The 17,640-nt window shown below is 48.2% G+C and overlaps 1 protein-coding gene across 1 annotated transcript; it reads left to right on the forward strand.

Moving 5' to 3' along the window:
• Positions 1–1,552: 1,552 nt before the first annotated feature.
• LOC307210926 (uncharacterized protein) lies at positions 1,553–17,640 on the forward strand. Its single transcript, XM_079967131.1, has 5 exons — positions 1,553–1,613; positions 3,007–3,110; positions 4,698–4,824; positions 6,880–7,080; positions 10,207–17,640. The coding sequence occupies exons 2-5, from the start codon at positions 3,093–3,095 to the stop codon at positions 16,836–16,838; spliced, it is 6,978 nt and encodes a 2,325-aa protein (XP_079823257.1). The 5' UTR covers positions 1,553–1,613; positions 3,007–3,092; the 3' UTR covers positions 16,839–17,640.

A 17,640-nucleotide genomic window follows, 5' to 3' on the forward strand; every position in this document is an offset into this window, starting at 1 on the left:
GGCGGATCTATTATAAAACTAATGAAGCTTAAGCTACAGGGCCCTGAATCCCAGAGGGGCCCCAGATTGCTTAATTATTTTTCTTGGTCTAGGAGACCCTATCTGAGTCTAGTGACTCAAATTGATTGCTTTTTTTTGTTGTTGTATATATTTCAACAATCCCAAAGTTTGAGAGTCAGGAGCTCAGATGTTGCAATGGTGTGGCAATCTGTCGTGGAACAACCCCATTGAAGAAGTTACTACAAACCTTGTAGCTGGTTGCGAAGGGGCCCCCAGGACAGTCCAAATAATTTCAGGGCCCCCAAAATCTAGGTCCATCACTGTATACAAATGCACATTTGCTGGTTAAAATATTTACTCAGAAGAAAGTCTTTGCGGGATTATTGAACAGAGCATTTTCTCAAGTAAGTGTGCCTAGGATTGAAGGAAAGTAACTGTAAAGCGGGTGGTGCTGTGGGTTAAACCACAGAGCCTAGGACTTGCCGATCAGAAGGTCGGTGGTTCAAATCCCCATGACGGGGGGGTGAGCTCCCATTGCTCGCTCCCTGCTCCTGCCAACCTAGCAGTTTGAAATGCTCATGCCAACCTAACAGTTTGAAAGCACGTCAAAGTGCAAGTAGATCAATAGATACTGCTCTGGTGGGAAGGTAAACGGCGTTTCCGTGCGCTGCTCTGGTTCGCCAGAAGCGGCTTCGTCATGCTGGCCACATGACCCAGAAGCTGTACGCCGGCTTCCTCGGCCAATAAAGTGAGATGAGCGCCGCAACGCCAGAGTCGGCCACGACTGGACCTAATGGTCAGGGGTCCCTTTAACAACTCTCAGCACCCTCAATAAACTACAGCTCTTATGACTTTTTTTTTGGGGGGGGGGAGCTTTTTTTCCAAGTGGGACAGTACTGCTTTAAATATAATGCCAATGGGATCTTTATCTCTTGGGGGATGGGCACGCATATCAGAAAACATTGCACTCTGCAGGTGCCTAGAGGCACACTCCTCTGATAAAAGCTCTTCCTGCCTCCGGAGGGAGAGAGAGAGAGTAAAACTGGTCTTTGTTATCAACTTCCAGGCGCCAGAGGGGATTGCCAGACAGGCAACAAACACACTTCCCTGCAACCTCAATATCCCTTTCTATCATTCCTTTTTTTTTTGGCGTTTCCATTGTTCCATTGTTGTTCTCAGGTGCTTTGGCAATGGGGAAGGCACTCTGGGTTGAAAAGGGGAATGGGGAGAGAACGGAGGAGTGAAAAAAGTTGTCTGTAGGGGCGCCGTGGTCCTGGGGGCGAACTGCACCCGCTGTATTTCAGCCTGTCGCACGCAGCAGCTGAGAGCACAGGCGCAGTTCTCGGAAGGGAAAGATGGCAACCTCAGTTGGCCATTTGAGGGCGAGGGAGAGTTTTTTCTTGTCTCCTCCTTTCCCCGCCATCCTGGGACTGTTGGGTCAGACGCTCTTGCTTCCGGGACTTCGCTCTCCTGGGGAAGGAGGCATGGATGAAAGCAACTGCAGCTCGCCCGCAACATCGCTGGGAATTTGGAGAAGATCTCCATCCGTCTTGGAAAGTGGATCCACTTCTCTTGGAGCCAGGGAGTCCCTGAGCTGAGTCTGGAGGCTCCAGGTAACCAAACCAGGAAGGGGAGAGCCCGTGACTGTGATGGCGGGGGCCATAATGGGAACCAGAAGGAAACCGAAAGGGGGAAAGAGAAAGAGAAAGAGGAGACTCTCCAACTTCTCTGAGCAGCGGTTGGGTGGCCATCTGTCAGGGATGCTTCAGCTGAGATTCCTGTGGGGTCCCTTCCAACTCCATGATTCTTTTTTTTATATATATATATAAATATTTATTAAAGATTTTTTGGTTACCATACAAATAAAGAAAGAAACAAAATAACACATATCATAACATATTTTCTTAACTTCTTTGGACTCCCTCACATCTCCCGCTCCTGCGTTCCTAATTTATAAATGTCTAACCAGCAATTTATCCCCTTATTTCCATTCTTATTATCTATTTTTCCAATGTTATATCTCTAATTTTAGATATCTTTTATTCAAATCTGTAAAATTTAAATTTACCCTAATAATTATCCAAAATTTATCTTTTCTTCAATTTAACTTATCTTCATACTTCACTTCATCTAGCTTAATGGTGCCAAGTTACTTCCAATCTAGCATCCTTCTTAACATTCATACATTACAATGTTTCTGTAGATAGGTCTTAAATTCCTTCCAGTCTTCTTCTGCCGTCTCCTCTCCCAGGTCTCGGATTCTGCCAGTCATCTCAGCCAGTTCCATATAATCTATCAGTTGCATCTGCCATTCTTCCAGTCCATGGTTCTTTTTTAAAGTAATTTTTATTAGGTTTTACAATTTTATATTCAGCCCAATCATCATAAACACAATAATAAAATAAATAAATCCAAGTCTTGACTTCCCCCAACCTCCTCTTCTGGTTCTTTAAAAAGTTCGCTCCTTCTACTTATTTTGTTTACCTTAATTAAAAAACCGTTAACTAAATATTCTTCTGTTCTTTTCCTTTTTATACCATATCATTCCAAATTACATCTTGCAATTTTTTTGGTAGTTTTCCCAATTATTGCTCCGTAATTGATACACTTTCCCCCTTAATTGTAAGTGATTACTCAAACCCTACAATTCTATGATTCTAACTCTGCCTAGATCAATTAGTTCAATTTAGGAGGGTGTTCTTATGGGTGAAAATCGGGAAGGTGAGTCTGAAGGGAGAGGGGTGTGTGGAAAGGGAAGCATTTGGATTTGTAGCTGGTGTGCCTGTATGCAGATTTTAACTGATGCCTTTTAGTTGGGTCTTGAGATGCAAAAAAGCACCTTCAAAGGACTTCACTTGGCTATATTATTATTATTATAACTGGCACCCTGAACCAGCAAGATTTTAGGGTATGGAGGGATAGAAATCTGACTTGCGGGGTCTCCTCACTTGGAACCATCAAGGGAGGAAAGCCTTTTCTGAAACTATCCTTCTTGATTCTCCACAGGCTACGGAGAAGAAAAGAATCTTTTTTGACTCAGCCAGCTCTTGCTTGATTCGGGATCATCCCAAACTCCTGGCGGAGGAAGAGAAATGGCGAAGATGGCTCAAGTAGGGGAGATTTGGGGGTTTCTGGTGGGGCGGGTAAAAGATGGGGGGGAGAGAGAAAGTTTGCCCTGGGGACAGGTGTGGTGATAGTGGGGGTGGGGGCCAGGCCAAGAGTGCATCAGGTCAAAATGGATTCAGGTGTTAAGGGGAAGAGCAGCACTGTATTGTATCTGAGGTACTAAAATGCTTCATGCCATGTTCCTTTAAGATGGGCCAGCGTGCTTGCCATATTCTGAAGTTAAGTTCTGAGTTCTGAGTTCTTAGTTTGGTTATGGCTGCATTCTAAATCTAACCTGGCTTTCTCCCACCCTGTGCCATTTCATTCTCACAACAACCCTGAAAAGTAGGCTGGGCTGACTCCCCATTACCACTCTGAAGGTTGGTTACATGTTCTGTACTTCACTGTCTTTTCCCCTAAATTGAGAGCGGTCTTCAGCTCTGAGTTCTCTCACATTAAGATCTACTCCTGTGCTCCCCCACCCCCCCAAAAAAGATTTTTAAAATCTTGGTAGCATAATTCAGAAGGGGGAATGAGACTTTTTGTTGTTTGCTATTGTTATATATAAAAAAGAGGGAGTCAGAATCTTTGCTGATCTACTGCAGATCACTCAGATTTCCAGACCACACTTGTTGTATTACACTCCTGCAGTTGAGAAACAGCGTTGCCTTTGGCAAAAGCCAGGGAGTTTTGTTAAAAGAAATACTGTATGCATCTTTACCTGAGCCAATAAAAATATATGTGGTACAGTTTAAGAACAAGTGTGCCCTGTAATTATTATTACATTATGTTATTTAATCCTGAAGTATTACCCTGGCATTATCTGTTTTTTAAATATTTTAAGTTTTTTTTCAGTTATACAAAATGAAGTGAAAAAGTAATATATGCATGTATATATTTATGATTCTTATATGCGCTAATACATATATGATTATTAATAATCTACTGTGATCTGTATAAACTCATTTCACATATCAATATATTTATCCAGACAAAGTGAGCCTTAATAGGCAAGCCACTCATATGTTGTGAGTGCTGTCATGTCTTCAGTCCATTGATTATTAAAGGGGAGCATATTTTTGTTCTTCCAGTTTATCAATTACCAGTCTTTGGGTTGTAGTTAGGGCGCACAGAATCCATTTTCATTGTTCAGTTGTCTACTTCCATATAATAGGTATATAATTCAAAATAATACTTTCCTCTGAATTTTTTAAAAAATTTCTGTACTGTCAAATTTATACAGTTTAACACTTTCTCCCAAAACATAGTGAGAGCAGGACACTGTAAGAACATCTGTTTCAAAGAGGCATTATCCTTATCACATCTCCAACAAAGAGTTGCATTTGACTGTCCTTTTCTATGTAAATGTAATGGAGTCTAAATATTATTTTCTGTTGTATAAGTTTAAGATCCACCGATACCTTTGCTACCACAATTGTCCAAGAGCTTCATGGCCACATGAGGGTTTGAACCCATTTTCCCACCCACCCCGAACCTTGCCCTAACCACTACACAACACTGTCTCTCATGAGTTATCACTGCAGACTCTGAGTTGAGGGTCTTCCTTTTTTTTATTATTCCTGCTGTTCCAGGTACCTGAAGCCTTGGTAGAGGTGACCGTACACTCCAGCGAAGGGCCGTGTCTGCTTGCGGGCCGTCGCCAGAGAGCCTTGTGCAGGAACGCCATGCAGGAGAGCTGTAGCTCTATGGCCTCCCTCGGTAAGGATTCTTTAACAAATATATGTCACAAAATCAGTCCACTCCAGATTAAATAATGGCGGCACGAGTCACCGGCTCGTCTCTCAAATTGTTCAGGAGTTTGAGGTTGTTGAGCATTTTTCCTCTTGCCTGTAGGCGAAACCTGCAGTCGCTCAGCCACAGAGTTTGTTGCTGGCACATCATGAAAGATCCCAGAATTAGTTCCTGCTGGCACAGGGCTGGCATCACAGGTTGGCAGCCGCTGAGGGGGCCCACCCCACTGATAGCATGCAGAGGGACGGGAGGCCAGCTGGCTAGCCCTTGCTGGGCTGTCTCCTTCCAGCTGTCCCGCTGCGAAGACCATCACCTCAGCTCCAACGTAAATCAGCGACCCGGGCTTCTGAGCCAGGGTACACTATCAGCAGATCAAACTGCGCACACAGAATAGGTGTGAGGCTTGTGGAAGCATACTACAACTACAGATTTATTAACCATAAATCAGGACAAAGAAACATCTCTCTCTCTCTCTCTCTCGTCATCTCAGAGAGAACAGAAAAAAGCAAAAGCTATACACAACGGAAGTTCCCAGCAAGCTGTGCTGGAATGTAAACAGACATGTGACACACAACAGTTCCACACGTCTCCTCCTTAAGGTGGAATGGAAATGTCAACATCAACAAGGGTCTCCTAGCCCTGCGGCTGCAGCCCATGGAGGGAGTCTTGCTCAAGAGACTGCCAAAATCTGGAGCAGGCATTGCCCCAATGTGTCCAGGGTTGGGGCTGGGAAAGACCTGAAATCCAATTTGAAACAACCTCGCCCCTAGTAAACAACACTCACCCAAGCGAAAACCCCACCCCCATTAAAACCATAGGGGCCTGGCCAACACCCTTGTTCCATATAAACACAAAGTATCAAATGTGGTGACAGTAATAATAATACAACATGCATACGGCTTTGTGTTTCCAACTCAAGACCCGTTGAAGAACATCTCATCCAGTTCAGTCTTTGAAAAACAGCTTTGAAAGACGTTTTCATATTCTCCAGTGTGCTACCCTTGCCATTGTGGCGGCACAGGGTTGCCGTTCTGTGATTGGAGTTACGCTACTTGTTGAACGGTTCATTTATCCAGTCTGTATAACGTTTACTGCACATGTAACTTGTTAAGATAAAAAGGGACCCCTGACCATTAGGTCCAGTCGTGGCCAACTCTGGGGTTACAGCACTCATCTTGCTTTATTGGCTGAGGCAGCCGGCGTACAGCTTCCGGGTCATGTGTCCAGCATGACTAAGCTGCTTCTGGCGAACCAGAGCAGCGCACGGAAACGCCGTTTACCTTCCCGCCGGAGAAGGTATTAATCTACTTGCACTTTGACATGCTTTCAAACTGCAAGGTTGGCAGGAGCAGGGACCGAGCAACGGGAGCTCACCCTGTCACAGGGATTTGAACCACTGACCTTCTGATCGGCAAGCCCTAGGCTCTATGGTTTAACCCACAGCATCCCTTGTTAAGATAGAGTTGTACATTTATCCACTCCATGTTTACAGTATCTCCAGGCTTTGTTTTGCACATGGCACCTTAGTATGTTTGTTGTTTGAGTGGTTATAAGTCTACCTCTATTCTAGCTATTATTCTAGTAAATTTGGTTTTATACTTATAAGCCAGTTTGTGGTGTTGTTGTTTTGTTGTATTATTACAACACCCTTGTTCCACCATCAAAGGGATGTTCCTGCTGCCAAGTTTTGCAGGCTTTATAGAGCTTCCCCAGCAACTGATGCACACCTAGCTGGGGCTTCAGGTGTTTCCAGTGCTGTTTGCCTGCCCAGGGTCCTGGTCCCTGCCCTGCTTTCACAACTGCAAGCAGGTCCTGGTCTGGAGAGCCAGTAGAGGCCACAGATCCAGCAGGTGGAGGGGAGATGGAGGTCCCTCAGGCAGTGGCTGCAGTCAGGTCCGTAGAGCTGCTGTCAGACTTCGTATTTTATTTGCCCTTCATCCAATGCCCCCCTGTGCGCTCTCTCTCTCTTTCTCATGTGCTCTGCTCAACTCAACTCCGTCTTCCTCTTTGTGCCCACCTCAGGCACATTCCCTGCCCAAGGGTCCGAACTGCTCAGCCGGCTGGATCGAGGGGAAGTCGCTTGGGTCCCAGATCTCCAGAGCTCTGAGGAGAGTGCAGAGGAAGGCCCGGTGAAACCAACGCTGAAGCGATGGCCGAAGGCAGGGATGTGGTGGGATCTGTACAGAAGCCCGGTGAAATACAACAGTACATCAGAAAGCTCAGGTCAGGATTGTCTAGAGCAGGGGTAGGCAACCTAAGGCCCGGGGGCCGAATGCGGCCCAATCACCTTCTAAATCCAGCTCGTGGGTGGTCCGGGAATCAGCGTGTTTTAACATGAGCAGAATGTGTCCTTTTATTTAAAATGTATCTCTGGGTTATTTGTGGGGCCTGCCTGGTGTTTTTACATGAGTGGAATGTGTGCTTTTATTTAAAATGCATCTCTGGGTTATTTGTGGGGCCTGCCTGGTGTTTTTACATGAGCGGAATGTGTCCTTTTATTTAAAATGCATCTCTGGGTTATTTGTGGGGCCTGCCTGGTGTTTTTACATGAGTAGAATGTGTGCTTTTATTTAACAGGCATCTCTGGGTTATTTGTGGGGCATAGGAATTCATTCACCACCCCCCAATATAGTCCGGCCCACCAGATGGTCTGAGGGACGGTGGACTGGCCCATGGCTGAAAAAGGTTGCTGACCCCTGGTGTAGGGAAGCCTTTTGTTTAGACAGCTCCTACGGAACACCATAGAATCCCAGAACTGTCGATTTGGAAGGGGACCCTGACGGTCATCCAGTCTGACCCCTGCAATGCAGGAATCTCAGCTAAAGCATCCCCACCCGACCTCTGCTTAAAAACCTCCAAGGAAGGAGAGGCTACCACCATTTGGCCGTGCTCCAAATCCCACCATTTCTTCCTAAGGGGGCATGGATGGATTTTATTATTTCAACTTATTATCCAGCCTTCACTCGAAGGTTCCCGGGGCATGTTACAACCATTTAAGCATCATGTTGATGGAAACAGTTTAAAGCAATGTACAACCATGAAAATATGGCGGGTCCTAAAGAGGCACATCTCTTGCGTCCAGCGCCGGATTTACGTATAAGCTAAACAAGCTTTAGCTTAGGGCCCCACTCTCTTGGCCCCCCTAAAAAAAATTAAAGGGAAAATTTAAAGGGGAAAAAAACTGGATGTACATTTCCAAAATATAAGATAAAAAACAAATAAAAGAAGATCTACATACAGCAACAGTGTTTTGTGTTGTGTAGGCTCCTATGATGTAAGTAATGGGCCACGCCTGCCAACCTGCTCCCTAAAATATCACTGGTTTGCTCATTTCTATGTATAGGGTGCCTACATTCTGCATGGACTGATTGCATGGCAACATGTACAAATGGTTTTAGATACCTATTAGGTCCATAAATGACCCTATAGCATATATGCAACACAAAAAACAGTGACAATTTGTTGTTGACAAAGGACAGCTGGACATATAAAGGGCCCCATTACCTTCAGTAGCTTAGGGCCTCGTCAAACCTATATTTGGCCCTGGGCGGGAGGGGGCAGGACTTTGTCCTATCCACTTTCTCCCAACCATGCATAATTTTTATAAACTTTTCCCAGATAGATTATGGTAATTCTTAGTCTATGTTCCTGTGTCCTTGTTTGTTTTTCAAGTATTCCACTTGCTCATTCTGGTAACATAAACATTACTGCTGGCACAGTGGGGCTTCCTCCCTTTCCTTGCCCTGCATGTGCTCCTCCCCAAATCTATTCTGGAGTGTTTGGGCGGGGGCCCGATACCCCTAGAACAGACATAGGGGACATTCGGGGTAGGAGAAGTACCATTCTGCTAGCTGAAATCCTTGTGCCCTGTCTTAATATTACATTGAATACAACCCACTGGATCTGGCAGGGCTACTCTCAAATAAGTATACTGAGGATTTTTATTTTTAGTGCAAGAGACCAAAACAGATACTGTTTTGGATAGCAAGTGAAAGTACTGTATTTTTCGCTCTATAAGACGCACCAGACCACAAGATGCACCTAGTTTTGGGAGGAGGAAAACAAGGGGGGGGGGGAAATTGAATCTCAGAAGCCAGAACATTAAGAGGGATCGCTGCGCAGTGAAAGCAGCAATCCCTCTTGCTGTTCCGGCTTCTGGGATAGCTGCGCAGCCTGCATTCACTCCATAAGACACACACACATTTCCCCTTACTTTTTAGGAGGGGAAAAGTGAGTCTTATAGAGCAAAAAATACGGTAATTCCTTTCTGTACAAACATGCACATATTCATTAATTAATTGCATTTATATACAGTGGTGCCCCGCAAGACGAACGCCTCGCAAGACGGAAAACCCGCTAGACGAAAGGGTTTTCCGTTTTGGAGGCGCTTTGCAAAACGAATTTCCCTATGGGCTTGCTTCGCAAGACGAAATGTCTTGCGAGTTCCTGCGGGTTTTTTCCCCTCCCCCCCCTTTCCTAAGCCGCTAAGCTGCTTATCTGCTTATCCGCTAAGCCGCTAAGCCGGTAAAAGCCGCTAAACCGCTAATAGTGCTAATCCGCTAAGCTGTCAATGGGCTTGCTCCGCAAGATGAAAAAACCGCTATACAAAGAGCGTCAAGGAACGGATTAATTTCGTCTTGCGAGGCACCACTGTACCACCTTTATCTTCCAAGGAGCTCAAGGTGGTATGCATGATTCCCTTCCCCATTTTATCCTCGCAATAACCCTGTGAGATTGGGTTAGGCTAAAAGATGGTGACTGGCCCAAGGTCATCCAGTGAGCTTCCTGGCTGACTGGGGATTCGAACCCTGCTCCCCCAGGTCAAAGCCCAACACTCTAACCATGATGCCACACTGCCATATGTTTCGCGACATCTTTGTTCTCAGACATCTGCTGGAAGAAAACTTCTTCTCCCCAAAGAAGAAAGCAAAATAAAAAAATATTTTTACCAAATAAAATATTGCCTTTTCTGCAAATTACATAGAAAGAAGGGAAGAAGCATTTTAAAGGCCAGGAAGAATAAGTCAGAAATGGAGGGAGGAAATAACTCTTGATTGAATGGAGTAAAGGAGCAGTTTTAGAGATTTTTCAGGCTTCCTGTCTGTGGCTAAAGGAAGTGAATAGCGAGTGTTTTCTCCACACTCCCCTTACTAGAACATAGTGTGTTTACGCGTGGGACCCCCAACGGAATTGGCTGTCAGCGAGACGCACAAATTTATTTCACGCAGTGCATAATTTGTGAAATTGACTGCCATGAGATGTGGCGGCAGCTGTTGGGGTGGATGGCTTTTTCTCTGCTCTCATAACGATCCCATTTTTGTATATCCTTCTCCCTTCTGTTTCCTGCAGAGGACGAGCAGGAAAGTGAAGCTGAAGAACAGAAACGGCCACGTGGAGGTCGTAAGCTGACGATCCTTCGTAGAAACATACTGGATATCTTCAAGGGGAATGGATGCCAGGGCGTGAGGCAAACGGAAGCCTCCAAGAATAGGCCTCAGCTGAAGAAGCCCCCACGAGCCCAGCTGGGGAAGATAAAGTGTAGCCTGACAGAAGTCGGCGACGTTGCTCCGTCCACAGCCAAAAAGAAGGCTTCCAGAAGGGAGCCTCAGAGGACCTGCCCGGACTGCGGCCAGGCCTTCAGGACAAAAGCATCCCTCCTCAGTCACCAGAAAACTCATTCTGGCGAGTGCCCCTATAAATGTTCTTCCTGTGGGGAAAGGTTCACAGCCAAAAAGGCCTTTGCCAGTCACCAGAGAGGCCACGCAGAAGAAAGGGGTTATAAACACCCCAGCCCAAGGAAGCACCTAAAGGCCTACCTGCGAGAAAGGCCTTTTAAATGCTCCGAGTGTGGGATGTGCTTCCAGCGGAAGCGCACCCTGACAGCGCACCTGAATAGCCATACGGCAGAGCGGCCCTATCGATGCCCCGAATGTGAGAAAGCCTTCACCCGAAAGGAGCACCTTGACAGACACCAGAAAATCCACATGAGGGAGAGGGATGGCAGCCCTCCCAAGGGAGAGAGAGAAGAGAGGGCGGCCATTTTCACTGATGCTCCTGAGAAGAAACCTCCTGCAGCCTCTGTCTCTGAGGGAACTTTCTTATCGGGCCTTGGCTCTGATAGACAGCAGGGGACCCCCACAAATCTCTACAAGTGCCAGTTTTGTGGGAGATGTATGCGGACCAAAAGTTTGCTCGTTGATCACGAGAGAATCCACAGGGAAGAGATGCCCTACAAATGTCCCCAGTGTCAGAAAAGCTTCCTTCATAAGTACAGTTTTCTCCAGCATGAAACGACCCACTGGAGGAAGGCAGCCTGTGAGCGCCCTGTGAGAATGAACGCCAACTATACCCCCTCTGCTTCCAGAATCATCTACACGGTGGAAAGTCTCCCTGCAGTCCCGACGGACGGGGGGAAAGTCACAAATGTTTTTAACCTTTCCCAGCACCCAAGAACTCCAGGTGGGGAACGGGTCTATAAATGCCAGTACTGTGGCAAATGCCTGAGTGGAAGTGGTCCGCTCACTAACCACGAGAAACTCCACAGAAGAGGGAGATCCTATAAATGCCCCTATTGTGTGAAACGTTTCTCTCGAAAGGACAACCTTCTCCAACACAAGGCAACCCACAACAAACAAAAACCTGTCGGAAGGCCCAGGTTGAAGAGTAGCCGCTCTGTACCTGAAAGAATCCACACAGAACTGCAGCCCCATACAGACCTGAGGGACGGCATTGTCACTCGCAGCGTGGCTCGTAGCTTAAGCCTTTCCAAGCACCTAAAAACCTACACGGAGGGCAAAGTCTACAAATGCCAGTACTGCGGGGAGCGCACAAGAACAAAAAGTTTGCTTGTCGATCACGAGAGAATCCACAGGAGAAAAAAGAAGCCTTACCAATGTTTGGAGTGTGGGAAAAGCTTCTATCAGAAGAACTACCTTGCTTCCCACCAGAGAGGCCATGTGAGGAAAAAGCTCTCCAAACGCTCAGACGCTGACCAAAAAGTGACCACAGACAATCCCCGCTCCCTGAAGCGTAGGAATCCTCACAGAAGGAAAGCAGTATGGCGATGCTTTAAATGTGGGAAACGCTTTGATTACAAATATCACCTCACCAGGCATCAAAAGACCCACTTGGCAGAAAAGCCCTTCAAATGTGTGTGTGGGAAAGGGTTCGTTGAGATGTGGCATCTGAAGAGACATGAGAAAACCCAGCTGAACAAGAAATGCCATGAAAAGCTCCTCAGGGCTGAGGGGAAAGGTGCCATTTTGAATTCTGCAAATGGCGTCCACCCTGAGGAGAGGAATCCGGAAGAGCTACCCGTAAACACTGAGCCACCGACAGCATCGAGCACAGTAGAAAGAAACATTTTACAGGACACTGAGGAAGAAAACACACGGTATCTAGCAGCCTTGGCAGAAGCACCTGAGGTGGAGATTCTAGACGTTTCTGAGCAGGGAGGAACCCATGTTCAGGTGCAAGTGGAATTATCCGAACAATCCCAACAAAACTCCTTACAGAACTGCAGAGAAGAGAATGTCTCTGTCAGCCAGCCAGTGGAATCTAAGAGAAAGCTATCAGGAAAAGACTGCGTTATTGTGCGTCACAAGCAAGACAACCACAGCAAAAGTCAGCAGGTTCATCAAAGACACTGTTCCAAAAGGGCCCGTCTCCAGAGTAACAAGCAGAAAAAAGCCTGTGTCAAGTGGCAGTTGAGATCACAGGCCATGATGTTAAGGAGGAGATCTAAGCAAAAGATGCAGCTAGTTGGTAAGCAGGCCAGATCCTGCTTCTGTCAGCAGGAAGGGCCAAGAAAGAAACCCAGCCTCCTGCAGGCCTGCAAGAAGGTAAAAACTAGCAGTGGCCCTCAAAGGAACCAAGACACAGCTGCTTCCCCCAAAGGCAACTCGGAAACTTGGAGTTGCACGGCAGGAAACTGCGATGCTGTTGCCATCGGTGGGCAAGAAGACCTGCAGGAGTTGTCACCCTTGCCTGGAAGAAGCCCTTTGCAGAGTTGTGAAAGAGCTCAACCTGCAGATGAACTCCAGAATGCGTCTCTTCAGAACATGGAGGAGATGTGGCCAAGATGGAAGCCCAGCTCCCCAGAGGCCTGCAAGAAAGTAGAAACTTGCAGCAGCCCTCAAAGGAACCAACACACAGCTGCTTCCCCCAACAGCTACTCAGACTCTGGGAGTAGCACGGCAGTAAACTACGATCCCCTTGATATCGTTGAGCAAGAAGACCTGCAGGATTTGTCACCCTTGCCTGGAAGAAGCCCTTTGCAGAGCTGTGAAAAAGCCCAAGCTGCAGATGAACTCCAGAATGAGTCTCTTCAGAACATGGAGGAGATGACAAGATGGGAACCCAGCTCCCCAGAGGCCCGTACGGAGGTAGAAACTTGCAGCGGCCCTCAAAGGAACCAACACACAGCTGCTTCCCCCATAGGCAACTCGGAAACTGGGAGTTGCACGTCAGGAGAATATGATGCTGTTTCCATCAGAGGGGAAGAAGACCTGCAGGAGTTGTCACCCTTGCCTGAAAGAAGCCCTTTGCAGAGTTGTGAAAGAGCTCTACCTGCAGATGAACTCCAGAATGCGTCTCTTCAGAACATGGAGGAGATGCCAAGATGGAACCCCAGCTCCCCAGGGGCCTGCAAAAAGGTAGAAGCTTGCAATGGGCTTCAAAGGAACCAACACACAGCTACATCCTCCAGTTTGCTCAGAGGTTCCCAAAAGGACTGCGAACCAGCAGAACACAGCTTCTGCTTGCCATCCCAGACAACGTTCTCCACAAAATCCGAACCAGAGACTATCAGAAGTGCTGCACTAGAGATGTTGGCCACTGCTGCATTGAAGAAGGGGCCAAAAGAAGTGTTGGAAAGGGACTCCGAAGGCAACTCGGAAACTGAGAGTTGCACGTCAGGAGAATATGATGTTGTTGCCATCGGTGGGCAAGAAGACCTGCAGGAGTTGTCACCCTTGCCTGAAAGAAGCCCTTTGCAGAGTTGTGAAAGAACTCAAGCTGCAGATGAACTCCAGAGTGTGTCTCTTCAGAACATGGAGGAGATGCCAAGATGGGAACCCAGCTCCCCAGAGGCCTGCAAGGAGGTAGAAACCTGCAGCAGCCCTCAAAGGAACCAACACACAGCTGCTTCCCCCAAAGGCAACTCAGACTCTGGCAGTTGCGCGTCAGGAGAATATGATGCTGTTTCCATCGGTGGGCAAGAAGACCTGCAGGAGTTGTCACCCTTGCCTGAAAGAAGCCCTTTGCAGAGTTGCAAAAGAGCCCAACCTGCAGATGAACTCCAGAATGCGTCTCTTCAGAACATGGAGATGTGGCCAAGATGGAACCCCAGCTCCCCAGGGATCTGCAAGGAGGTAGAAACTTGCAGTGGCCCTCAAAGGAACCAACACACAGCTGCTTCCCCCAACAGCAACTCAGACTCTGGGAGTAGCACGGCAGTAAACTACGATCCCCTTGATATCGTTGGGCAAGAAGACCTGCAGGATTTGTCACCCTTGCCTGGAAGAAGCCCTTTGCAGAGCTGCGAAAGAGCCCAAGCTGCAGATGAACTCCAGGATGCGTCTCTTCAGAACATGGAGGAGATGACAAGATGGGAACCCAGCTCCCCAGAGGCCAGTAAGGAGGTAGAAACTTGCAGCGGCCCTCAAAGGAACCGACACACAGCTGCTTCCCCCATAGGCAACTCAGACTCTGGGAGTTGCGCGTCAGGAGAATATGATGTTGTTGTCATCGGTGGGCAAGAAGACCTGCAGGAGTTGTCACCCTTGCCTGGAAGAAGCCCTTGGCAGAGTTCTGAAAGAGCCCAAGCTGCAGATGAACTCCAGAATGTGTCTCTTCAGAACATGGAGGAGATGCCAAGATGGGAACCCAGCTCCCCAGAGGCCTGCAAGGAGGTAGAAACCTGCAGCAGCCCTCAAAGGAACCAACATACAGCTGCTTCCCCCAAAGGCAACTCAGACTCTGGGAGTTGCACGTCAGGAGAATATGATGCTGTTTCCATCAGAGGGGAAGAAGACCTGCAGGAGTTGTCACCCTTGCCTGAAAGAAGCCCTTTGCAGAGTTGTGAAAGAGCTCAACCTGCAGATGAACTCCAGAATGCATCTCTTGAGAACATGGAGGAGATGCCAAGATGGGAACCCAGCTCCCCAGGGGCCTGCAAGGAGGTAGAAACTTGCTGTGGACCTCAAAGGAACCAATACACAGCTGCTTCCTCCAGTTTGCTCAGAAGTTCCCCAAAGGGCTGTGAACCAGGAGAACTGAGCTTGTGCCTGCCATCCCAGACAACGTTCTCCACAAAATCCAAACCAGAGACTATCAGAAGTGCTGCACTGGAGATGTTGACTGCTGCTGCATTGAAGAAGGGGCCACGGGAAGGGCTGGAAAGGGAATCCGAAGGCAACTCAGAAACCGGGAGTTGTACATCAGGAGAATATGATGTTGTTATCATCGGTGAGCAAGAAGACCTGCAGGAGTTGTCACCCTTGGCTGGAAGAAGCCCTTTGCATAGTTGCGAAAGAGCCCAACCTGCAGATGAACTCCAGAATGCGTCTCTTCAGAACATGGAGATGTGGCCAAGATGGAACCCCAGCTCCCCAGGGGTCTGCAAGGAGGTAGAAACTTGCAGTGGCCCTCAAAGGAACCAACACACAGCTGCTTCCCCCAACAGCAACTCAGACTCTGGGAGTAGCACGGCAGTAAACTACGATCCCCTTGATATCGTTGGGCAAGAAGACCTGCAGGATTTGTCACCCTTGCCTGGAAGAAGCCCTTTGCAGAGCTGCGAAAGAGCCCAAGCTGCAGATGAACTCCAGGATGCGTCTCTTCAGAACATGGAGGAGATGACAAGATGGGAACCCAGCTCCCCAGAGGCCTGTAAGGAGGTAGAAACTTGCAGCGGCCCTCAAAGGAACCGACACACAGCTGCTTCCCCCATAGGCAACTCAGACTCTGGGAGTTGCGCGTCAGGAGAATATGATGTTGTTGTCATCGGTGGGCAAGAAGACCTGCAGGAGTTGTCACCCTTGCCTGGAAGAAGCCCTTGGCAGAGTTCTGAAAGAGCTCAACCTGCAGTTGAACTCCAGAATGCGTCTCTTCAGAAGATGGAGATGTGGCCAAGATGGGAACCCAGCTCCCCAGAGGCCTGCAAGGAGGTAGAAACTAACAGCAGCCCTCAAAGGAACCAACACACAGCTGCTTCCCCCAAAGGCAACTCAGACTCTGGCAGTTGCACGTCAGGAGAATATGATGTTGTTGTCATCGGTGGGCAAGAAGACCTGCAGGAGTTGTCACCCTTGCCTGAAAGAAGCCCTTTGCATAGTTGCGAAAGAACCCAAGCTGCAGATGAACTCCAGAATGCCCATCAGCAGCCCAAAGTGCAGCTGACACTGTCGGGAGAAGCAGGTAACACATCTCTGCAGATCTACCAGAAGGAGAGAGACAGTGATGAGCCACAGAGTCCGATGGCAGCAGAACCCCAAAGACCAGCTTCTTGGGACAAGGGTGTTCCCAGGGAGTGGAAATCAGAGGAAACAGAGCCAAGGTATGAGTGCAGCTACTGTCACCAGTTCTTCGAGAACCAAGACCAGCTTGTGAGACACGAGAATGCACACAAGAGGAGGCCCTTTCTGTGCACTCACTGCGGGAAAGGCTTCCCTTCTGCAAATGCCCGGACCATCCACACGCGAATCCACACGGGGGAGAAGCCGTTCAAATGCCCCGAGTGCGACTTTCGCTGCTATGCGAGCGCCAACCTCAACAGGCACAGGAGAACCCACAGCCGGGAGAGTCGCCACCTTTGTGAGCTGTGCGGGGAGAGCTTCTGGTTCAGCCACAGCCTCGCCGTGCACTGGCAGATGCACAGCGGGAAGGAGACGTACACCTGCGCCGACTGCGGGCAGATGTTCCTGCGCAAGAACTTGCTCGTTCTGCACAGGAAGTACAAGCACCAGTCGGAAGCTCTGTAACTGGACTGTTCGGTTGAGGGGCAGCCTCTCCCTTCTCCTGGAGAAGTCAGCTCCGAGGGAGCATGCTTGGCGCAACAGACCAACCTAAGCTGAGACTGCAATCGGCACACTTGCATGCTGTAACTTTGGCTGCTGTTTTGATCAGGCTCCCAAGCAAACTCTTGCGACAGCCACACCCTGACTCAGAACTATGCTAGCTTGTCCCTTCTTGCATCTCTCCCAGTTGCACCAGGAACCTGGGGCGGGGCGGTTTGAGCCCCACAACCCTCTATATGGTGAAAGGACAGTGGAAGCCGATATGGGCCAGGCCCCTTGGCAAGATGATTAGGAGGGATATTTGCCTTCCTGAGCCTTGGCAGGCAGGCAGGGAGGAAAGAACGACTTTATCTCCAATGGCTCTCCCATGTGCGCTTTCATCCCTTCTGATGCATCCAAAATATCAAGCTTGCTTTGGCAGGTCTGCTGGAAAGGGGTATACAGATCCCTGCTCTGCCACTGATGGGCTTTTTTGGCCTGACCTTGTCTCTCATGTCATGCAGCCGTTGAGAACGGATTCTGGGCTGAGAAATGCCACCCCCACTCCCATCTGCACTGTGACCACTATTCTGATCTGAAAGACATTTTTTTGCTCCTCTGTAAAGTAAGACTGTTTTTTAAATCCAGCCTACGTCCTCTTTTGTCTGTATGTGACACAACTTGCCTGACCCAGCTGTTGTCTGGTTGTTAGTTCTTGAAAATCTTTTGGTCCACCTTTTTAAATGTCGTTTTCCTGATAAGAACCCCCGCCGCTTCTGCAGCAGCC

Source organism: Podarcis cretensis (assembly GCF_951804945.1).
Source record: "Podarcis cretensis genome assembly, chromosome: 2".
Taxonomy (NCBI): Eukaryota; Metazoa; Chordata; class Lepidosauria; order Squamata; family Lacertidae; genus Podarcis; species Podarcis cretensis.

What these genes read in the sequence shown, in the direction of transcription:
- LOC307210926 (XM_079967131.1), top strand. An exon ending in TAGCTCTATGGCCTCCCTCG is followed by an intron (nt 4,825 to 6,879) that starts GTAAGGATTCTT and finishes TGCCCACCTCAG; the next exon opens with GCACATTCCCTGCCCAAGGG. An exon ending in CAGTACATCAGAAAGCTCAG is followed by an intron (nt 7,081 to 10,206) that starts GTCAGGATTGTC and finishes TGTTTCCTGCAG; the next exon opens with AGGACGAGCAGGAAAGTGAA.